The sequence below is a fragment of the Camelus bactrianus genome, chromosome 4 (assembly GCF_048773025.1).
Source record: "Camelus bactrianus isolate YW-2024 breed Bactrian camel chromosome 4, ASM4877302v1, whole genome shotgun sequence".
NCBI lineage: Eukaryota > Metazoa > Chordata > Mammalia > Artiodactyla > Camelidae > Camelus > Camelus bactrianus.
In genome coordinates this window covers 36,097,837-36,122,497 of record NC_133542.1, presented here as the reverse complement: position 1 = coordinate 36,122,497, position 24,661 = coordinate 36,097,837, and the positions used below count along the sequence as shown (strand labels likewise).

At 39.5% G+C, this 24,661-nt stretch overlaps 1 protein-coding gene across 8 annotated transcripts in view; it reads left to right on the top strand.

Moving 5' to 3' along the window:
- The window catches only part of TRPM3 (transient receptor potential cation channel subfamily M member 3), a 259,670-nt gene that overhangs the window by 48,278 nt on the left and 186,731 nt on the right, over positions 1–24,661 (top strand). For 7 of the 8 annotated variants that reach the window (XR_012506377.1, XR_012506376.1, XR_012506375.1 and 4 more), the window contains one exon: positions 17,378–17,552. Coding sequence is in view for 3 of the 8 variants with exons in the window: in XM_074361686.1 (XP_074217787.1) it covers positions 17,378–17,552 (175 nt within the window). In the remaining 5 variants the exon portion in view is untranslated. Of the gene's footprint in view, positions 1–17,377; positions 17,557–24,661 lie in introns of those variants that run through there. The other variant, XM_074361688.1, reaches the window with a different exon arrangement.

Below are 24,661 nucleotides of genomic sequence, written 5' to 3'. Positions count from 1 at the left end.
CATAGGACCCTTCAAAGCCCCTTTCCAGGATTTAAAATAATTTGCCCATCCTTTCAAAATATTGTTTGGATCATTTCAAGCCATTGAAACTAGTGGATATAAAAGTCAAGCAGATTTCATACAGGCTTGGAAGATGGCTAGAAATAGTGCTCCCAAGATGTCAGTAATAAAATAAGTTTTAATCCAATAAAAATCTTTTAACTTGAACCCTCAGCTAAAGATCATTAACCCCTGAGAGATTTGAAAAAAATAGAGATGTTATGCCCTAATATTGGCCAAATAAGCACACTGCTTTTTTTTTTTTTTTTTTTTTTTTTTTTTTTTGGCATCCATTGCTGAAGCAAACAAGCAGCTCTTACCCTCACTGAACAGGCTGTCCCTGTTCTGCAAGGAGGCCAGATCTCACAAGCTGTGTGGAGCCCCACATGCCACAGCCCTGCAGGCAAACACTGAGGTCCTAAATCTCAGTCAGAGGAATCAACAGTTCTTGTTGGCTAATGAGCCTTGGCGTCTCTGGGTCCACATGCGGTTCTGTGGGCAGTTCCTGCCAGAATGAGGTAGGATGAAAAGAGCAAGTGCACCTTTGCTGAAACAGGGGGATGAGGATTGAGGAGTCAGCTTTTATGGTCATCAGACAAATCTGAGCTGAACCCTTCCTCATTAGCAGCATTTCTTCCACCCAGAGGGAGCACACAGGAAGTGAGTGTTGACTCTGGTACACAGTAGAATTTATTATGAAATCGTGGGGGAGTTTGTGGAGAAGTGGAAAGTTCTCTTCACCCTGTATTTCCATTCTTCAGTTCTCTTTTCTTGGTATGCATGGGGCAGTGTTTATTTTGTTGATTTATTTATTTCCACTATTCAAGTAATAATCATTGTCATGAGTACAAATTACTGTTCATAAATTTAGATATGTAGGAAATGTCACATGATAACAATTTTCCTTAATTCAAATAAATCCAATTCCAAGCCCCCTTTCCATCTAGCTTTGATAAATTCAGTTCTTTATTAGGTCTGTCCCACCCTCTTTCTCTCCCTTCTCTAGCCCTCCCCCTCCCTCTCTCCTTTCTTCTTCTCTGCCCCCGTCTCCCATCTACCCCCACCTCTCTCCCTCTTTCCTCTCTTCTCTTGTCTCCCCACCCTACTCTCCTTGCTTTCCCCCATCCCGCATCTTACGCTCACAGTGCACCTAGAAAATTGGAATAGGGCTTCTTAACCTCCCTCAGTCAAGGTTACCCCTTATAATAACCACGGTCTGAGCCTGCTTGGTGCCCCCCCAGGTGGAAAGCTCTGGGGGCCCCTGGCCCTGTAAAGCCAGCAGGATCTTTGCTGTGGTGGCATCTCCGTGCCCAGGGCTCAGCATCCCGAGGTGCACTTCACGGCAGGCCCCCTCAGCCCAGACACCTGTGCTAACCCCGCCCTCGTGGAGCTCACACTGGAGTAGGAGACAGAAAATAAATAAGTAAAATATGTAGCGTGTCGCATAGCGATAAGTGCTGGGGAGAGAGATACATCAGAGAAGGCAGGAAGCGGAGTGCAGGGAAGGGGCTGCAATTTTCAGTATAGTAGAGGGAGGCCTCCCTGAAAAGGGGATATCTGAGGAGAGATATGGAGGAAGTGAGGAAGCGAGCTGTGTGATGTCTTGGGGGAGATCACTTCCAGCAGAGGAAATAGCAATGAAAAGGCACTGAGGCAGGAATGTGGGCAGCATGTTTGTGGCACATCAGGAGGCCTGCATGGCCATGTGGACTGAAAGAGGAGAGGGGTGAGAGAGGAAGCCAGGGAAGGAAGAAGGCCAAGTCCAGGGAAGACTGTAAGACCCCTGACTTTCACGTTCACTCTGTGGGAAATGGGAGCTTGTGGAGTTTCTAGCAAAGGAATGAGTGGTCTTGTAGATTTCAATGAATCACTCTACCTGCTGAGCTGAGAGTAGCCTGAATTGGGAGCAGAGATGAAAGCAGAGATGCTGTTCAAGAGAAAATGGCAATTATCCAGGCAAAAGCTGGTGGTGGCTTGGTCTGGGGGTGGTAGCAGTTGAGGAGATGAGAAGTAGTCATATTCAAGCTATACTTTGAAGGTAAAGCAGGCGAGATTGATCTGGCATAGCTCCAGGCTTGGGTGCTGATCAGCTAGGAGAATAGAGTTGCTGCTTTCTAGGCTGGGGAAGACTACAGGGGTGGGGATGGTAGGCACGAGACAATATCAGGAGCTTGGCTTTGGGTACGTCAAATTGGAGATGCCTCATAGTGTGTGTGGAGACACTGAGAAGGATGTGATTATGTGAGACTGAAGTTCAGTGGAGATATTTGGTCTGGCATTATAAACATGGAAGTTGTCCATGTGTAGACAGTATACGAAACCATGTGAGTGGATGTGACCAGCAAGGGAGTGTGTCAGCTTGGTTGGTTTCTCATTGATCATAGGCAGACTTGGGCTTGGCAAAACTAACAGATGTTGCCACATATGAATCATATTTATCACATTAGTTAGACTCAAAGGTTGGCAAACTATGGCCTGTGGGCCAAATCCAGCATGTTATTCATCTTTGTAAATAAAGCTTTATTGGAACACAGTCTTGTCCACACTCATTCTTCTGTCTGTGGCTGTTTTCGTGCTACAGCGGCAGAGTTGAGCACTTGCGTTAGAGACCATCTGGCCTGCCAGGCTGAAAATATTTACTATCTGGCCTTGTCCAGAAAAAGTTTGCTAACTCCTGTTCAGGCTTTAAAATAGACTTTTGGGAATATAAACGGGGCATTTCAATCCTACTCCATGGGCTTTCATCTTGGTTTATTCCAGGGGGCACATCTTCAATTTCACTTCTTTTCACAGGGAAAAGTCTCCACTCCTTACAGCTTTATGCTAGGGCAGTGGTCCTCAAAGTATGGTCTGGGGACCAGCAACAATAGCATCACCTGAGGACTTGTTAGAAACGCACACTCTCAAGTCCCATTCTAGACCTGCTGATACGAAGCTCTGGTGGGTAGGGGAGCAGCAGCAGTGTGGGTTTTAACTGCTCCTCCAGGTGATTCTGGAGCATGCTAAGCTTCAGAGCCACTGCTAGAGCAGACACTGACTGATAATGAGGAGCTGAGAACTGGAAATGTGCATTTCTACACACCCCTTCTTGTGATAATTTTCAATATACAGACTAGTTCTTTTCAGGCTTTTAAGAGCAGTCCTTAAGAGTGCCACGTTCTTATATGTAACATTAGAATCGCCCATTTTCTAGAATGATGGAATGCATGTTATTGCAGTCAAATGATTCTTAGTGGCAACAGTAAGAATAAGCCAAGTGGCTGTTTCACACAAACCAGACAGAGTAGGATAATGAGGTTAAACGCCCCCAGTGATGAAGGACCCGGCGTCCCCACTGCATGGCCCTGGGCCTTGACTGTCTCCCGTTCCCCATCACAGCACTCCAGTGTGCCTAAGTGATAGAATGTAATGAGGCATTTATTTGTAAGAGAGAAAAGTAGAAGGGATTTATTTCCAGCACCATCAAGGATATGCTAGAATAGAGAGAAACTTTAAATTGACATCTTCTCCCTCCAGGGTTTATGCAGGTGCTGCTGTACTGTTGCTATTTTCCTTTGCTTAATGATCTAATCCTTCCCTGGAGCTTCACCCCTCTGTGTGTCTAGAGGAAGGACTATCTGTGATAACGAACAGCTAGGATTTATTTAGATGGAGCTGGAAATCTGATCTCAGACATCAGGGAGGAGCAACAAGTAAGTCGTGGCCCTTTTAAGCCAGAAAGAGGTGAACAAAGAACAGGGAACAAACTGAAGCCCCTTTCTCAGTATCTGGAATTGGCATATGTTTTTAAAATCTGCTAGAAATGAGTTTGAGACCCTAAGACATGAGAGAGATAGAATAATCATGTGTACTGGTTTCCAAGATTAAATAGTTCTGGTTTATACCTGTCATCCCAGAGTGGTTATTAATGATGACCCCATCACTTGCAAGAGTATTCTGGTATTTATATGATACATCACGTTGTCACCCTAGCGAGAGACAAGCCAGCAGAGTGTGGAGTGCAGGCCCCGTGTTTCCTAACAGGTCTCTGTTTGAAACCTCATTCAGACATGCGATTTAGTCTCAGTGCCTCAGTTTATTTAACTGTGAAATGGGGATGATAATCTCTCTATCACAGGGTTGGTGAGCAGATTGAATGAGCATATATAACCCACCCTGTTGAGTGCCCAGCACCTGGTGGATGCTTAGTAGCTGCTACTTCCTCTCTGGGAGAAAAAAACTGCCTTCAGTCAGTTGACCCAGTGGACTTCAATCCATGAAGCCATTCACTGCAACCTAGAAATTATAAGCCACCTTGTTTGGGGCTCCATTTGTAATAAGCTTTTAAAATCCATTGCAATTGTTGTTTCCTTTTAAGGAGCTATAAGGACATTAAGAAAAAAATGTCTTTCAGAGAAAGCCATATTTGCACTTAAAAAATAAGGTCATGTTCACAAACTTGAACCAGAGGCTCAAGTTAATTAGATGCTACTGCAAAGTGAATGCCAGAAACAGAAATGACAGAATTGTAATTCATGGTGTTGGAGCTTGAGAAAGCCTAGTAAATTAAAACTCACTCTTGACAGGACAAGATTCAGATTGACTGAAATTGGATGCTGGAGTTGGGCAGATGGAGATCAGAATATCATTTTTATTAATGATGAAGTTGTTGGAGATAATGACTTAGTATGAGGGCCAAATGGGCTTGTCAGCTCACCTCAGCCCTCAGAGAGCCAGCCAGAGGAGAAATTTGGGTCTGCAGCAAACAACTTTACTAATATCACTGACTGGCACTAGTCCATGGTGGCAAAGGAAGAAAGAAGCTAAATCCTCCTCACTGAAAGACTTTTAATAGACTAGTGCTATCCAGTCAAGAAACATGGACAGACATTAGTCACAACTAACCAGTTTACTCAGTTCTATATGTGGAGAGGAGCATGAGAAGGACAAGGGGCTAGATGTGTCACCCTGATGGAGCTCCCTCCACAGGGACACTTAAAACCAGAGGAAAGAAGGTTCCCCAGGACATTGTCACCATATTTGTCACTGAGGCTTTAGAAACAGTCAAGATTTGATCAGATTGGAACACAATTTTTAGAAAATACCCCAGATAATCAAATAAAAATGTATCACTTTTCCCAACTGTTGGTCAGAAATTGGATTAAATACCGTTACTATATCCCAAACAATCAGTACCCTGCCTTTGTCTCATACATAATAATGGTAGCTGGTTATTTTAATAGCCCTTGATAACTTTGCTGGTAAATGAAGGTCACTCCTGGCCTACAGCAGCTTAGCTGCTGGAACATATCAATCCTCTCAGGGGGAACAGAATTAGGTTTCCACTTCAGTCAGATAGTTCCCTAGTCACTTCAGTTGGAGGAAGTAATAGCTTTCGTGGGCATCCTTCCTGTAAGGGGAAGCGTGTACACCTTTGTTTAGATCTTTCTCCCCAAGGACCAGGACACGTTGTCACTCCAGCTGGGTCCAAACCTGAGACATAATCAGGCTTCAATTTAAAAGTACAAGACAGCTGAATTGAAATGGGCTTTTTAAGTTCCTAAGACTCTGGACTCTTCCAGACTTGATCCAGATGAACAAATGGCATATGAACACCTACCCAGGTCACTCAGCATGTTCTTTCCTAGGTCTCTGACCACCACTAAGGCCCAATAGTGAAGACCTATGAAAGGACACCATGAGGCCCTTGCATGGCTGGCATCTCCACTTGGAGTAGTATATATCAGTAGTATTGAGATAGGTCACTCAGTCCCTTTATAACCACCAACTTACTCCCATCCATTCAGCTGTACTAGTCCCAAGGTATAGACCCCAGGCATTGCACCTTTTTATTTTATTTCACAAGCATTTATTTGAACTACCATCTAAGTATGAGGCTCTATGGAAACCACAATGTTGTCAAAGAGGGGTGTGGGTCTCTCTGTCTCAAAGAATTTACAATTTAGTAGATGAAACATTCATTAAAGCAAAGCAGAATAAAATAGCTGCCAAAGAATATGTAAAAAAATAAACAAACAAACAATGGGATTACAAAGGAATGAATAATTAATACTACCTGAGGGAGTTAGGAAGGGCATCAGGAATTAATGACATTTGAAATGAGCTTTGACAATTGAGTTAGGGTTTCTGAAGGGCCACAAGAAATAGCACCTCTCCTCTTCATCCAAGTTCTGAACACTTTGAGAAATCAAAGAAGTAGTGGATGGAACTCAAAATACTATTTTTAGTTGGGGTACAAGTTTGCAGACGTGGCTTTTAGTCTATTGACCAAGTGGACATAATGAGTCCTCAGAATTTGGCAGAATTCCATAGTGAGTCTTCACATCCCCACCCCACCTCACACACCTGCAGGGATAGGGCTCTGGAGGAGCTGGGAGCTGTTAGGCTTTCTGCAGGCAGGAAGATGCCAAAAGGAAGAAGAGTGAGGCTGAGTGAGCAAATCCAGTTAGTCTCCTCAAATTTACCGAGGAACCAAGTGAGAAAACGAGCATAGAAAACCCAAGGATGTGCTTAGGGAAGATTCCTCCTCATGTAACCGAGAGTAGGGAGAGATACTCATCTCTGAAAATTACAATGGCTAAAGGTAAATTTAAAAATAATCCTAGATGGAGGATCAGGAAGATATTTTAGGTGAGACTAGAATCGGAGTGAATGGAAAGTTCTGGAGAGACAGGAGGTTGTGAATGAAGATTGAGTCTAAAATATGGTGAGCCTGGTCTGTCATGCAGAATGATTAGGCTTTATCTATAAGCAATGAGAACCCACTAAAAACTGTTATAGAGAAGACTGTATTTACAGATGATAACTAGCAGTTATGTGATGATTGTTACAGAGGCAGAGAAATCAGTTAGGAAGCAATCTCCGTAGTCCACAGGAAAACCAATGAGCATAGAAACTGGGCATTTGGCAAAATTCCTGACTTTAGGAGAATTTAAATCAGACCTGAGTGCCCTGGATCTCAGGTCAGTTGATTGAAGGAAAATTGTATCTGTCATAAAATATTTGAAAATTTCTATGGAAATAATTAACATTGTCATTTAACCTATGAGAAATCAGGATACACTTGAGGTAATTCGGTATCCTGCCTTCCTGCCTTTCTTTTGTACCTCAAATTTCAGTGAGCAACTACTACATGTAGAACACTCTGTGGTATGCAGGGAATAGAGTTAAGCCTACTCACAGGGATGCCCAAACATGTCATTTGATGAGAGAAAACTTCAAGAGACATGTAAGATACTAGGAGAATTTTTTTCTTTATACCATAGTAGTTTATTGACAAATTTATAAAATGCTTTCTTTGACATATGCTTTTTAGAAAAGGAAATGCTATAGGAGCACAGAAGTGAGAATAATTTATTCTGCTGGGGCCTGAGGAAGACTTGTCTTTGAATCTGGGACCTGCAGGATCCTTAAAGAGGGAGTAGAACTTTAGCATTTGGGGCAGGGAGTAGTAATTACAGTCTCCTTCAAATAATGCAGAGAGATTTTTTTTAAATTATTTTTGAAGGGTAAATTAATACACCATTTTGTCATCACCAGCAACATTTCCCTCTGTCTTACCCTCTGCCTCTCCTACCCAGCTGTGCCCTGCACTGCAGGCTAGGTCTTTCTATGTTTTTTTCAATCCTTAATTCCCCTGGCTGCTCTGCTGCTTACTAATTCAGCCAAGAAGCCAAAGGAACTTGTACAAGTTGTGGACCTAGATCCTGGCATATTTATAGGGGAGTGTGGGCAAAGAATTATAAAGTCAAATGAGTTAGAACAACTCTGATTACCTTACATTTGAGAAGGCAAGGAATGCCTTTTGATGTGGGCCTTGAGCAGTGCAGAAACTCAGAAGACTATAGCTTTGTTTGGGCGAGTTTTCTTGTAGACTTAGATCAATTACATTAAAACATTCATCCTGCAAACAATGGCTCCAAAGAAAATAATGCTGGCTTTCTCCTTTTATGAGAGTGAAACTTGCCTTACAGCCCATGGGACTGGCTGTTCCCTTTCTATTGAAGTGATTCACGTGGAATATCGCTTGGATGTCCTGGAAATATACAGACATTCCTGGCACAACATTTTAACCAGAGCTGTCTGGCCGTTAGGGAGTAACTCTTTTCCATTAAGTCAAAAGCTTAGTTTGTTTGTTAGCATATAATATACTTGAAGTCGCTCATGGGTTTTGTTATTTGGCATTTACATCTTTATCCAACCCACAGAGTTCAAAAGACTTTAACAAGCTGTTGAAGTACTGAGGAGAGGCCCCTTGGTAGAAGGCATTTGGAGAGTGACACGAAAGATCATCTACCCAAAAGCAGAAAGTTTTAACCTTTTGGATACAAGATAAAGGAATTTGGCTTCCTAAGCCTGTTATTGGTCTGCATGAGAGAGTATTTCAAACTTTGGAAAAGTATGTTTCAAATTATTTACTTGTCAGAACATCCTTTTGTTTTGAATATATAAAATGTATTTATCTCCATGAATCATTTATACCTTTAAAGTAGAAACCTTTTATAAGCTTAATAAATAGAAATAAGTATCTTTATATTTGTGTTTAACTATATAGTTCTCAGCAAGTGGAAGTGCCAGGCCCTGTTCTAAGTGCTTTATAAATAATAACTCATTTATTATTCAAAACAACCCTATGAATTGCATGCCAACTCTGTGTATTAGATACTGTGTGAAATACTAAAATATATTTTTTGTTTATCAACTCATATCAAGATATATTTCTGCCTTTCTAGGAAATGCAGAGTTCCAGCTAACATGTTATTAGTTTGGTGAAGTCTAGACATGCTGTCAAAATTTCTAGTAGGTAAAATAGGCTAGAGTGAGCCATGCTGAGCTGGCAAATGGGGGTCAACAGGAAGCAGCAGACAAATGAAGGCAGAGGTAGTCACGGAAGTGAGAATCAGAGTCAAAGAACAGGACAGGACAGATTCAGCCCAGTTCCAGACACGCAGCCCACAATCTAAGGAAACACCTCATCTGAGAGACTGAGGCATGACAGGGCTTCCAGAGCGTAGGGCAGAGATGACAGTGGAGTGGTGATGCATGAAGAAGTGCTTCCAGGACAGTCCACTGAAATTGACGCAAAACCCCAGTCCTGGGGCTCACATTGCCAGGGAGGGAGCAGGCGGATGTCCCAGCCTAGCTGGCTTATAGCAGATGGTGCAGCTCTTTGGAGCCAAAGGTATTCCGAAAGGAGTAATTGCTCTCCCTGCCCTTAGCCTTCGAGCTCTTGGAAGACCTTCTAAACCCCTTCTGCTGTTAGGGTGAAGTTCCCTGACAGACCACATGGTGAGTCCTTCTCTCTCTGAGTGAGAGAAGCAGGGCAGCTTCTCATGACGGGTACCAGGCTTCCCACTTGAGTATGTTATGCTCCAAAATGAAGGCTCACCCGACACCTGTGTAGATAGTAGGCTGACGCCCAATTTCGACCTGAATATTGCCTCTAAAAGCCCTACCTCAAACAAAAAAATCTCTACTATCCTAAAGTTTTCTTTTACAAAGATCCCTCAACTCCTCTCTCCCTGCCGGGGTCCTCATGCTGAGAAAAGAGCACATGAGGACTTTCAGGGTGGTTAAGGATGGGCGAAGACTGCCTTGGAGTGAGCAGAGGTGAGGCTGGGGAGGAGAATGTTTGGTAGTGATGAAGGGGAACTCACTCAGAATAGATAAAGGGGTATTTTGATAAAGAGACAGAAATGTGTCTCTAGGAAGGTTTGCAAACTGCGGCCTGCCCTGCTTCCATATGACTCATGGGCTAAGAATGCTTTTTTCATTTTTAAATGTTTGAAAATAAAAGAATATTTTGGTGAGATATGAAAACTACATGAAGTTCAAATTTCAGCATCCATGAGAAAAATTCCATTTTTCTCATTAGTAAAACTGTCATGCAAAAAAATTGTATTCAGTTGTATTTTGAAATTCATCCATAAACATTCTGTATAAGTGTGTTTTCTCTCTTGTTATATAAGTACCTGCACAGTGTCCTCCATTTTGTCTATTGTCCTAGAAAGCCTAAAATATTTACTCTCTAGTCCCTTACAGAAAAAAGAAAAAAAAAAAAGCTGTCTACCCCTGGTCTGTACGAGATTCTGTGCAGAGACTACAGCCAAGTGACTATATTTTGAACTGAAAAGTCACTAATAATCCAGGCAATCTCTGTCTCTCTCTGTGTCTCCCAAACACGCACACACACTCTTACCCTCCCTCTCGTTCAGGCCACATGGTCTCTCCTCTGTGATGCCCTCTGCTCCCTTCTTTTCTTCCTGCATACAGGCTTCTTTGCTTGTGTTCGCCCTCACATGGTCCTGTCAGCACCACCACTAACGGAGGCTTTACTCCCCAAATACTCATGCCCACCCAGCCCCTCCCTGTTACTCACCTTGGGTTCAGGGTGTTCACTCCAGTTCCAGAAAGGCAAATCTGGCCCACTCCAAGCCTGGAATCTACCTCTATTCCAACTAGCTTTGAAAGATGCCAAGTAAGGCTGCCCTTCTGTGCTGCGGACAGTTCAGCTCTGATAGGGGAATGTGGATAGAGAGGACATGATGGGTGTGTCCAGTACACATGCCACAGTTACCTCTTTGGTTGGCTTTCAAGATTTCCTATTCAATTCACTTATCCACACCTTTGGCCTTCGGTTGCTACACAGAGAAGCAAAGCAAGATGGCAGTGTCCAAAATGAAAACCATCTGGTAGGCGCTAGTACAGGATTCCTAAGAAAATACCTACAGCATCAGTAATGCACAAAATATATTGGTTCAATAGCAGAAAAAAAAAATTGGAAACAAAAGAAGGGGATTAGCCATATTAATTCAATAGATTTTACATTTTTAATCCCCAAGATAAGAAATGGTATGCACCATCAGTGTTCAGTCTTTTATCACTGTCTCAGAGAGGTGTTTCCATTAATTCAAACTCTCTATCTTTACTGTCTTGACAACCTCATATCTCGAGCCAAATTTGCTGAGATTTTAAATGCCAAGATAAAACATACATGTATGTTTATTCTGGAATACTTTATTTGCTTTAAATATGGAAAGATTGTATATGGAGGGGATCCATTAAGTTAAACATCAACAAGGGAGCTGCCATAGAGATTGGTGATGGCAGAAAAAGACATTTAAACAATTCACATTATTTTTACCCCTGCTTAGTCTTACAGTGGGTTGGAAATTTGTGCTGCAGGGAAAGACCCCAGCCCTCTTTTAAGGAATTTCTTTCTCACTAGAGAAACACAAGGGCCTAAAAGTGAAGCATCTACTTACATGTGGTTTTATTTTGACTGCTTAATAGTTTGTGCAGTATTTTTTATTTCAAATGTTTTCCTAAGCATCAATTTAGGTGCTTAATTATAGTGGCAAAAAAAAAAGTGTGATAATAATAACATTTGTAATTGGTTTGAACTGGGTTTGGCATTCCAATTGAGTATATCATCAGGATTCACTAAAACATAAATAGGTTTATTACCCTTTTCTGAAGAAGGTCAGACACATTCCAGTTATAGTTCTGTTTTCTTGAATAGATCATGCATTCTATCTCCAAAACATGAAGTAAATATCTAAAGTGTCTGCTTCCATAGAAGACTGAAGGGACATTCTAGATAAAATGAGATGCATTTTTTTGTTATGTCATCCCTAGATATTTTCTTGGGCTCACTCTGTTCCTTAATAACTCAAAGATTTCCAATCATGGGTGGGGAAGGAAGCGTAGTAAAATTTTCTTTTTCTGTATAGTAATATTTTACATTTGTACCTGAATATTCATTTGCCAGAAATCTTCCTAATTGTATGAAGCACCTTAAACTTAATAAACAAGAATAGTATTGAGTGTTGTCAGTTAAACACAGCTGATTACCAGCTTTATTTAATTTTCATAAATCTATCCCACAATTTCCAGACCACAGAAGAGATGCATTAAAGGAAGCAAGAATCTAATTCTAAAACTGTTTGCAAAAAGCTATGGTATTATGCAAGCTTCAGCCATTATTTCTCAAGTAGGCAATAACAGGTGCCCATTAAAATGAGACAAATAGCTTCTCCTCCCATCACTACAGTAATTGCTAATGCCCCCCAAGTCTGTGTAAAGTTTGTTTGTAAAATACAAGATCTTAATGGGTTACTGAGTTTTTATGGCCCCATTATAGTCCAAGTATAGGAGATAGTGACCAGTATATCTCTTGGTAGAGTCAATCATTGAATCAAAGATCAGACTATTCATGTGAGAAGTTGGATAAAGGGGACATGTTCAAAGATTTTAAACAGTATGCAAATTTTAATAATGTAAATTTAAAATTGTGCAACATAAATGATAGTGATAAAGTCTCACTATATTTATACTTTCAAAGCATACAGATTCTCCAAACGCACTACTAAATCATCAAGAATCACGTAATCCCAGAACTGGCAAGGCCAGTGAGTTAACTGTTCATGTTATTGCTAAACAGCCTTAGCTGGCAAACAGAAATGTTTACCCATCACTGACAGACTTGGTCTTGAACTGTTCAAGATCTTTAAGTCATCTCTCATGTAAAATTTGATGTCTCCTTTCTGAATGACATATACTATAATAATCACATGATCTGTGGCTTTGGTCATTAAGACTTAGCTAATTATCAGTCTTCTATGCTCCATCTCCTTGTAAATATGAACCATTTTCCAACAATAAATAAGTTATTCCTTAGGCCTGTTGGCATTTTTGGTCACATACAGTATTGTTGACATGAAACCGAAGTATTAATTTAGTTTGATCAAAATTCTGAGTTATCCAGGCATTTCACTAAAAACTACCAAATATTTTTACATGTGTCTGAACTGATCATAGATTGTAGTCTATGTCAGTACTAAGAGAGGGAGAGGTGGGAAAAAGGGTCTTTTGGAATTTTAAGACATTTCTCTATCCCTGCCACCTCCCTTCTTCACAACACCCAACCTAGTCTTTGTTTAAGCCAATTTTGACAATTTTTGAATTATTGGGAGCCCAGGCTGAACTACATGGCAGTCACAACAAAATGGAATGAAAGTCTAAGAGGTTATCTTCTGCAGAGAATAATTATTTGGGGTTCAGTTTATAATTTGAAAGCTTGAGGTCAACCTGGAATCCTATAGAATGTATGTGCTAAATCTATTACTCAAGCCCACATTTTTGTAGGTGATAATGCTTCCAGTTCCAAAATTGCCAAAGATTGTGGCAAATATCTTACCTCCTCCTGCTTAAGCAACTCTATGTTGCTCCAAAATTAAATTCTAATGGAAATCTCTAAGAAGTTTTTGGTTGTGGTAGAAAATAAAAAATTACTATAATCAACTGAAGAATTTATCTACTTTCCCCAAAACCGAAAGAATAAGTATTCACCAAAAAGTTGAGGGATCTAGATAAAAAGAAAAAAATTTTAGTAATAATAGAGGTTATATTTTTTAAAACTATAAATTTAAACTATTTTTTGTGAACAGTCCATAGTTTCAGCTGAGCAAGTTGTATATTTGTGAGGCTCGTCAAAGGAATTTTATTAATTTTTTTGTGTACATAAAGAAAATGGCAGTGTTCCCTAAGAATCCAGCTGAATCTGTAGTAAATTCCCAACATGTTTTCTTTATTTCACTTAAAAATATATATCCCATTCTTGATATTTTAAAAAGCTTTTTCTTTACTAATGAAGTCATATATGCAACAGTTCTAATTGGTAAATTTGTGAATTTCTCTAGAGATTTTTTTAAATATCCTATGTCCAAAATGTAATTTAGAAAAGAAAGTGTGAACAGAAGAAATAAAGAAAATTAAGGAAGAGAGAGAGAGGAATGAAGGATGGGAGGAGAGAGATCCTATAGACAGTGCATCCCCCTGGAAAGTTTAGCCAATCAATATAACTCGGTAGTAATGATGTGATATAGTTTCCCCAGACATTGAATTTTGTTTGAAGAAAACCTTTCTAGAACTTATTTCAGAGGCCTCAGTGAGCTTCATAAAAAAACACAAGCTGATGCTCTTTGCGTATAGAGAGGTCCCTCAGTATCCTTGGGGGATTGGTTCCAGCCCTGCCCCCCATGAATACCAAAATTGCAGATGCTTAAGTCCCTTATATAAAATGGTGGAGATTTGCATGTAACCTATGCATATCCTCCCATATACTTTAAATCATCTCTAGATTACTTATAATGCCTAATATAACATAACTGCTAGGTAAATAGTTGCCAGTGCCTGGCAAATTCAAGTTTCGCTTTTTAGAAATTTCTGGAATTTTTTTTCAATTTTTAATCCACAGTTGGTTGAATTCATGGATGTGGAACCCACATGCACAGAGGACCAACTGTATATCAATGTGTGTAATTTAGGGTGGGGTTTCATAAATGTCCATGAGCAAGTTTCTTATGAATAGGCTTCAAGGATCCATGAAATCTTGAAATTGCACAAAACATTTTTCTGACTGTTCAATGTGCATTTATTTTTCTGGAAAAATGGTCATTAGCTTTCTTCAGATTCTCAAAAGTATTCAAAGATCCTTGTGTCCAAAAAATAGGCTAAGAATCATTGCTTTAAGTCATTACTGATTATTTGATATCTTTTTTTTTTCTCAGAAACAAAGGCAATATGTTTGTATGTGTGTGTTGACAAAAAGGCTTAATGTTACCATAAATTGGCAAATTTAATTTATACAAAGCTTATTTTTTAGGCATGGTGGTCTGATTCTCTACTACCCGTAACTAAGAAAGTCAAAAATGCTTTTGTTTTAGGCTATAAGGGTTTTTATTGTCTATGGAACAAATTTCTATGTATTATCACTAACAGAAATGGGAGAGAATTCGGAGGCATAGATATATTGGATATATTCAATTTATGAAAAAATAGATATTTTGATACTTTGCTTCATCTAGTTTTTAGCCCTGGAATATATATACCCTAATCAATATAGTTGTTTTCATCATTTTAGTTGATTACAGCTTCATTCCAAATATAGGAAATCTGACCATCTAAATGCTTCTATATTTCTAGAAGTTACAACAACTTGATTTATTGACAAATACATTGACAGAAAATCAACTGACAGTTTATTGCTTTCAAATCTTCGTATGAAAACTGATTCTTTGGACTTACATTTCCTCTCAAAGAGAGGAGAGTTTCCAGCCATCTTGCCTATTGTCTGGTAGATTCTAGATCACTGGAACATTCTAGCAGGTCCATTTATGACTTCTTCCTTCATGAGTGGATCACAGTTGGTCTGTGAGTTGAAGTAAAGATCCACTGATAGAATCAGTACTCAAGAATCAGAATTAGGCCAAGGCCTCTCTTAGAAGAAGATCCTAGAAATAGTCTAAATATTATCATTTGGTATAAACCAGTAGGTATAGTGTATTGTCCCTGGATATGAAACAATAGGGGAGCATGTGTTAAAGAAAAGCAAAGGGGAAAACTAAATAGCACAATACTTTAGGAAATACCTTATAAAATAACCTTAAACATAAATAAATTATAAAACAACTTTTATTGTGCCTTTTCTAAGGCACATTAAATCCATATAGGGGTGGGTATTTTTTATGTCAGAAAATTCTCCTCTGAAAGAAATGTGCTGTATTAACATTTCAAGTTAGCCCTTAATCTTCAAAGTGCCTTTCAATAGGGACTTACTTAATCCTGATAATCAACGGCAATGAAGAAGGTGTCTCTTTATAGACACCCAAACAGAGCTTTAAAGTGGCCTTTTGTCTGAGTTATTAGGGCTTCTGGGTCAAAGTTGGAGAGCATGACCTTTGACTTCCCTCTCCTTGGATCTGAAGGAGTAATTCTCAAAAACTCCCTAACCACAGAAACTCTGATGGGAATACAGGTCATCTCTCTCTCCCAGTTCCTTCTGGGCAACAAAAAGAAATCGTGTCTTCTTCCCTCAACAATTGTCATTTTCTTACATTTTTAAAATGTAGATTTAAAACAGCACTCTTTGTGTGTGTGTGTGTGTGTGTGTGTCTGTGTGTGTCTGTGTGTGTGTGCGTGTGTGTGTGTGGAACTGGCTTTTTGGACCATTCTTTTCAGATGAAAAACCGTGAAAAACACTGACTTAGAAGAGATAAGGCCCTAAGAGACTGATGTACTTAGACTTTAGAAGTAAAACAGGTCACACAGTCTAATAAAATCTCTTAGTGGAGCAAGAAATCAAACCCCAAACTATCATTTCTCATAGGGAAGCAGTTTCTTGATAAAAGATAAAAACCATAGCAGAGGAGGGAAGAGGGTGGACGGGGATGACTAAGGGCTTTTTTTAGTTCATATTTAGAGAAGTGGTACAGAATCTTTCTTTTTTAAGATAAGTGCTCTGTGTACCCTACAAAATCATATCATTTTTATGACACTGCCCAATTTCCTAACTATTCTAAGAAGACAGAGTGAGAAAATACAATGTGGCACCAAAATGAGCAACAGGAAGTTACTCAGTGAACAATGACGATACTTGAGATGTCACTTGAAAGCTAATTTCTTTCTCATTGTGTCTCTCACAGACATTTGTTTTTAGTACTTCTCTTTACTATGTTAGGTTGAACATACGTAAGTGCTGATGTTAGAGCAGTTTTTTTATTTGCAAACAGCAATGTCTATGGCTCAGCATAAATAGCTTGAAGTCCCTTAATTCAACTGAATTCAGCAAATATTTACCCATCAGTTGCCTGGCAACTGGCTCACTGGTGAAGGACACAGTAATGGCAGATGATAGATGTCATGTCTCCTGGGTAATTTATTATGACTGTTAAGAATCAATAATCAAGCTAATCACCAATGGTCAGAAAGAGATAGCCCCCCCCCCCCAGTTTAGCCAGTAGTTGATTTAACAAGTTAAACTATACCCCGAGTTGATTTTGACAGTCTTTCATAAAAAGAAACACTTAGGCATTTTCTTAGCACTCTGATGACTTCAGGAAGGTGGCTTTTTTTTTTTTAACTTCCCACTTTTCATATAGGAAACTGAACCGTTGGATCCATATGAGACTTGCCTAGGATCACGTTTAGATTCTAATCTTTTGCCTGCTGATCCAGTGCTTCATCTACTAACTAATTCCTTTTTCACCCTCCTCTCTCTCTGCCTCCCCTGTGAAGTAGGGTCATCAGTGCCTTAACTGACCCCACCACCCTGGGAATTGCGGGGAGAGGGTAAAATTGAAGAAACTCTCTGGGGGGAAAATTCTGCCAAAGGGTTTCTGTAAATTTCCACTCCATATGTTATCCCTTCATATGTTGTTACCTCCCCTGTGCTCAGTAATTTTAGTTTGTGCTTTTTGTTTCTCTTTTTGTTTCTTTGGTTTGCTGGCTTTGTGTTCTTTTCTCTTTTTTTTCGTTTTCTTTTCCTTTTTAAATGCAGGAATCGGTCAAGGTGTTCCGGTGGTGGCGCTCATCGTGGAAGGAGGACCCAACGTGATCTCAATTGTCCTGGAGTACCTTAGAGACACCCCTCCCGTGCCCGTCGTTGTCTGTGATGGGAGTGGACGAGCATCCGACATCTTGGCATTTGGGCATAAATATTCAGAAGAAGGCGGGTAGGTAATTGTCTGGCTCCAGAGTTGATCTGTGAGGGCTAAGCCTGTGTTCCAAGCTTGGAAGAGAGGGTGTGAGTTGATTAACTGATTGGCATGGGAGGGAGGTGGGGGAGAGCAGGGGAACATATTCGAAATATCCTATGATGTGGGAAATTCCATGAAAGCTACACTAGCCCACGCTAATGATAGAGAACTAGGGGAATGGAGGTCCCAGGGTGTGGCCTCCTCTCTCTTCTCTTCGTTCTCGCCTCTCTTTTCCTCCTCCCACTATGGAGAAGCAGGAATTGGGTTTTAACACACAAAGGACAGCTAACCTGGACCACATAGTACAGGTTAGTTAACTCGAGAGAAGCTGGAATGTGCAGCTTCCAGATTGATCTCCAAAACACCGGTTTCCCCAAGCTGCCATGTGTTTATAAGTGCTAAATGTTTACAAAAAAACATCTGTGGCCTGTCCTGTCAGATCCCTCAGGATGGGCTTGGGAAGTAGATGTTCTATATGGGTAACCACCCTGGTTCTGTATAACTGCTCCTGAACACCTCAGGCACTTTCCTTGGTCTGTGAGCCCCCAAATGCTACTTTCAATAGTCCAAAGTGCCCAGCCCTCCAATCTGAGGCCTCCTCTGTGAATCATGAAATGCAGGCCCTTGTGTGGATTATGAGATCAAAGTAATTGATCCAAAGGTGTGAATGAGTTTAAGGAGGAAGATTCAAGGGAGCCACTGAAGTTTTAACTAAGGAACTTCCTAAACTAATCACTCTCCTCACACATGAAAGTCGTGGGAGAAGGAAGTACCAAAGGAGATGGGAGTCTTTTATTCACCCTTTTATACATACATGGTGTCTACCGGGTACCATGCACTGAGGTGTGGAAAGAATAACAAGCTGTTCCTACCCTTAAAGAGCTCATCATAAATCTTGTAAGTAGACAAGCATATAATTATCATAATAGTAATGACAGGTGAGCTTGCCCACTTCGGGACATGCCTTCCTCACCTCTCTTGTCACCTGGCCTGATTAAGAGAGACTCTGCAAGGCAGCTCAATAACACTTCTCTCCCCATTCCTCCTCTTATCTTCGCCAGCAGCCCTGCGCTCCAGGTGAACCATTAAAACAACACGCATCCTGGTTAGTACACCAACCTGAAAGTGTGAAAGGAGGAAAACCGGAAGCACAGGCTCCCCCCGCCCCCCGCCACTTCATGTTGCAAACACTGACAGTGACTTCAGGCCCCCTTCAAGCTTTTGATGTTAAAAGAAACAAAAGCTAATTTTTGTAAGCATGGAGTTGGAGTCTGCTTACTGGCAAATTTAATTAAATTACTGTTATCGTCTTCTTTGATAGTGACTATCAGTCCATTTTATAGTTAACAAACTAAAAAGAGAACATTTGCCTAAATGCCCCCCTATCTATTACCAACCAGAGTTTAAGATCCTCCACTGTGCTTTACTTTTATCCAAAATTTAACCACAGTTCTCATTGATTTAAATAGAGCAATTTGTCCTTTGTTCAGAAATAAGTTAGAGCATGTTATAGTTTTTAGCTTTGGCTTTTTCTTTTCTTCCTAGCGCTTGTAATTATTTTATTGTGTTCTTACAAAGTAGATGCAAGTTTGCATTCAGAATCCACGTTTCCTTTTGAGAAACCTCAACGTTTCAGGTTTCCAGGTCTTTACAACACTGGAAGTCTTGACCTAGTGCTTGTTTTTTGTCATTAGTTTGGGTTAGGTACCTTGAAAAATGTGAAAATCTCTGGCAAGTTGCTTTTCCTGACTCTGTTTTAGTATAGGAGACATGTTATACACTTTAGAGCTGGGTAGGACTCTATATCTTATTTGTGGACAGGTACACAGAGAAACCAAGTACTTTCCCAAGGCCACATAGCCCAGGTCATTTCTTATGCATTATAAAAATTCACTAAAGTGTGTATTATGGTATGTGCCCTGGTGTTTCTATATGGTACTTCAGTGATACTGTCTTTTAAATATATAGGTAAATGTTAGCTGCTTTCAGCTTCCTCTTTGCATTGTAATTTAATTTTTTTATTATTCTATATACTCCAAAAAGATAAAATCAGTGCATTTCTAGTTGTAAACCGATGTCCATCACATGGAATCTTTTCCTTCCCATGCCAGACCACTATACTTCAACTCTAAAACTGAATCAGAAATACCATGCTTTTTCATGCATGTAACTAAAGTGAAGATGGAGAATTAAGATATAATTTCATATTTGGGGAATTATTAAAATTAAAACTTTAAAAAATCTTCAAAAACATTTAGAAATGGTTATTAAGAATATAGAAGACTAAAAAGAAGCATTATATTTCCCAGTCAAAATATAAATATATATATAATGTTCTGATAAAAGTATGCTGTGCTTCAGGAAAGCAGTTATAAATTTATCATGATAAAATGCATTCAGACTGTTTCTGTGTGCTGTCTGAAAAATTGCCAGAATGAATCATGTTTATTTAGCTTGATAAGAAATTATCCAGTCACATGTGTGGCCAATTTAAAAAATCATTTCCAAAGAACATTATTTTGCTATCGTGTGCTTTCTTATATGCAAAAAAATTGGCCCACCTCAACATCATGCACCAAGAAGGGTTTCTTCTTAGATTTCCAACAGAAATCCAACATAGTTGAGACGTGTTTCACTACAAATAAATATAAATGCAAAACTATATATTCATATAAACAAACCTATATAAATAAGGGTGTGTGATTGTACATATAATATTAAACATAGGAAACATACATACCCTGTTTATGAAACCTGAATTGGGATTTGAAATCACTGATTTTTATTTTTCAGTTACTTGTTAACTTAAACATGATTTTTAAAATTTTAAGTTCACTTACAGGTTGTTAAGTAATATAGGCCCAAGAACTATAAATTTTGATCTTCAGCTATAAAGCTTTTCATTTTGTAATCCTAAAGGAGTGAATCAAATTTACACACTTTATATTTTAACTTTCATGAACTTGATATTTTGTCTTTAAATTCCCTGTTATTAACTACCTTCCAAGGACATGAATTTGGAAGGGAATCACTTTGAAGGCAAATTATGATTGGAAAAACTGATTAACTTTTGTACATGAGATTGTGTGATGTAGAAAAAGACAGACTATCTCTCCCAGTGCAAATGAGTTTGGATAATCTAGAGACAGTTGCAACTAGATTCTTATTTTTGTCTTTTCTCCTTGTCTCTACTCTGTGGCATATAATACAAAAAAAAAAGGTCTAACTTTGTTTTTTTCCTTGTTGATGTATTGGATTTTCTGTTTCTCATCTGTCATAGTTTAGAATGAGTCACAAGTCAGTTTCCCTAAATTTCATTGCTTCAGAAATATTATTGGATTTTATTTCTGAATCATGAATGACTAAACACTGCAAATGTAAACAGATTAATACTATCCAAATAGCATTAGATTCAATTACCTTGTTTTTCAGATACTAGAATTACACTTTTTGCTGTGCTGACTAACCAAGATAACCAGCATCACCTATAGTCAGAAACACATTTCTGGCTGTAGGTGCCTGAAGTTGAAGTCAGAGATCACTTTGCTGGATAATTGTCAACCTAAGTCTCAGATCACAGAGGAATGTGGTCTGGCCCCTCATTTATCAGTCAGTGACCAAGTACTTCACAGATGAAGTGTCAGTGTGAAGACGGCATGTGAATGAATGTGTATCCTGAGATAGTGCCCCTCATTCATCCAAATTGTATTATTGAACTTATGTTTATTTTGACATGTTTGTCCCCAAAGTAATCATCTGGATTTGCCATGTTTAGATACTCTTGGCAAGAAACAGAACTTGCAGTAGCAGAAAGTCTTGAAAGTTTTAAGTACTTACAACTTTTGGAAAATTATCAATGGAGCAAGCACCAATAGACTTAACATCCTTAGGCACCAGTGGAATTTTGTATTAGATATTGTGAAGAAAATTGAGTAATGGCTTGCTCTCGAGGATAGTGGGTAAATAATGTATTCCAAAAATCTGATTTTCCTGGTTAAAGGGAACTAAATAGGGTCCCTACATTTTTGGAGCAGCTGAAGTAAAGGCAATGGAACACAAAATAGAAATGAAAAAGGAAAAATATGTTGCATGGCTTCTAATTATATAACTATCCTGGCAGAGATGTGGCAAAAGTTTGTCTCTCTCCAAATACACATCAAAATGGCCAAAGACGGGAGAAAGTCACCAGAAAGCCAGTCAGTTGAGAACCCCAGGTGTAGTCTGTATTCCTTAGGGCATATCATTCTGTGCAGTGGCCACTGTTTCCTTCTGCTGCTCAGATTTCCACCGAAAGCTAAAGGACATCGCAGGTCTGTCATTCGTCTCTGTAAGATCTGCCAAAAGGAATTAATCGATCTTGATAGTTTGTATTCCAGTGTGATTTAGACATAATTGGAATGTCAAGTAAGAAAGAAGGAAACATATAGGAAGCACGCCACCTTCAAGTGTCCATTTAAATTTTTTGTTAATTTCAGCTTGCCTTGTCTCTTTTCTAGAATTTTCTATAAAAAGCATGTCAAAACTTGATTCTGTTTTGTAATCTTCTCAGAAGGAAAGTAAGAAAAGTTGGAAACATCTTGTGCAGACAAAGAATATTGGTTGGTGGCTTTATAAAAAGTGTTATTTTTGTAAACTGTTTTCCAAGTTAACGTTTATTGAGTGCCTACTGTATGCATGGAACTTTTAGGGGACGAGTAAGATGTGGCCCCGTCAAGGACTTTGGAGAGTAAATGGAGCTCTCTAACATAGGCATGAGTACAGATATCTAATTATATATAAATATAAAATTACATTAAATACATATACAAATGCCTATAATTATTTATATATGTATATATAAATAATAGTGTGTATATGTGTGTGTGTGTTTAAGTGAAAATCTTAAAGGTAGGACTGATAACATCATTTTTCAGATAAATGAGGCACCAAATATTTTTTGAATGCTTGTTTTTTGAAGGCAAGAATTTCCTTGAGATTTACAACCTCATTTGAACCAATATAATGAAAAATAATTTTCAGTTAGATGTTACTGACTGAGTTCTAAAAGGCAGAAAGTGGCATAGGTTGGCGTAGATGGAGAGAGTTTCATCAAGGGAGTATTACTGCAATTTTTCTCTCTGTGGAATATATAAATATATAGTTAGATGGATATTTGCATCATTGTATCCAACTTCCACAAGGCTAGAGTAGCTTCATTTATTTAGGAAAGTGCAAAATGAAATATTTTTTTGTTTCGAGTTTGCTGTTTGAGCCCTCCATGTGTGTCCGCAGGGGGAGAATGAAGCATTGACTTAAAAAAAAAAATTATCTAGAGTTCATGGAGGAAAGTGCCAGTGAAAATCTTACGGATCTAAATTGGCCAATCAGTTCTCTATATGGATTAAATTTACTTTAGAATTGCTCGGCTCCAAATTGGGAAAGTGTGGCTCTGAACATAAACAGCAAGCATGAGAGAAGCACAGAGCTGCGTAATCCACTACGATAAAGAAAGCCTTCTAGGGGAACCACTGCCCATAACTAGGTAGCCCGTCAATGCCAAGTGAAGGCTTCGAATGTATCAATTGGTGTGTTACTCTGAGATTTGCCGTAGCTTCTATACATTTGTTGTATAGAAAACATTCAAAATAAACTTGTGCTTATCACATTCCAGCATGCCTGAGAATCACCTGGAGAGCAACAGGAGACAGAGTCCCCCAAATACCCTGATTCGTGTAGCCGGGCTGGGGTGCAGGAAACTGTCACCAAAACCCAAGTGATTCCAATGAGCATGGCCCATGGACCCCACTTTCAGAAACTTTTAAAATTGGTACAAATTAGATTTTTCTTTATTTTTCTCTAGTGTTTCCAAAAACAGCTTCTTCTCTTTCTATGCCTCATGCATTCGCCTCACACAAGTCATTGCATTGTTACCACAAGCACTTTGTACTCTGCCAGATTTTGTCTTTGGAACCCAGTTGACTTAAATAGTGTATTTAGTATGAATCTCCTCATTTCTTTCTTTATCAGAGCTACTCTTGGTTCCAGACACCTTCAGACTTAAATTCTTCCCTTGAAGTATCCCACAAAATACGCATTTTGACGAACTGATAGACTTCTTTGTTAGTATTTTTATTTACATGCATTTCTTAAGGGCATTCAGTTCACTTCCTTATTTCTTCTGAAAATTATTTCTGAATAGTTCAAAGGGTAAGAAGAATTTTAAAAGCAGAAGAAAAAAAGAGGATAAGAAAAGCAACAGTATTTCAGAGTGCAGTGATGCTAGGTGGTTGTGAATGATCGCTCCCTCTGCTGTTGAGAAGCCATTGACCATCATTAGGGCCATTAACTTCAGCATTAGAAGGTCTTCCCTCATTTTTCTTTGACTTGACAATGGCAACGGATAGCTATTTAAGAGTCCCAGTTTCCCACTTGCCTGTAGTATTGATTTTCACTTTTTTAAAGCGTCTGGACCCCTTCTCAAGTGAAATCTGAGGTAGAAGTACAGTACATAAAATAAACAAGACACGGGTTTACTCTGTTCAAGTTGGGGGTGGGGGTGGAGGAGACGGGGGTGTGAAAGGCCTAGACCGCAGGTTCTCAATTTTTGTCTCTCATCAGAATTACCCAGAGGGCTTCTTAAAACAAATCTGAGGGCCCCGTCTCAGATTTTTTAATTCAGTAAGTCTCCTTGGGGCCAAGTGATTAGCATCAAAGGAGTACCAGGAAATGCGGATCCTGTTGGTCCAGGGTGCGCACTTTGAGAACCACTGGCTTAGCCTCCCTCTCTCTGCCTGGCTGTCACCCACTAAAGCAGTTCCAAAGCAGCTTGGAAGCTCGTCCTCAAGATTCCAGGGGTTTATTTGTGGAACCCAATTGGAGACCATTCATCTACAGGTCAAGTCCACATTCCTTTGCTTAGACTCAAGACCCTTTCATTCTGGCCCCAGCTTCTCTCTGAAGCCATCTCAGTCAAACTGCCGTTTACCCAGCAACAGCTGACCTGTCCTCCCCACTGCTGTCCAAGCATAGCATGCTGTCATCGGCTCTCTGCCTTGCCATGAGATGTCCATATACATTTCTTTACCCACCTGATTCCTAGAAATTTT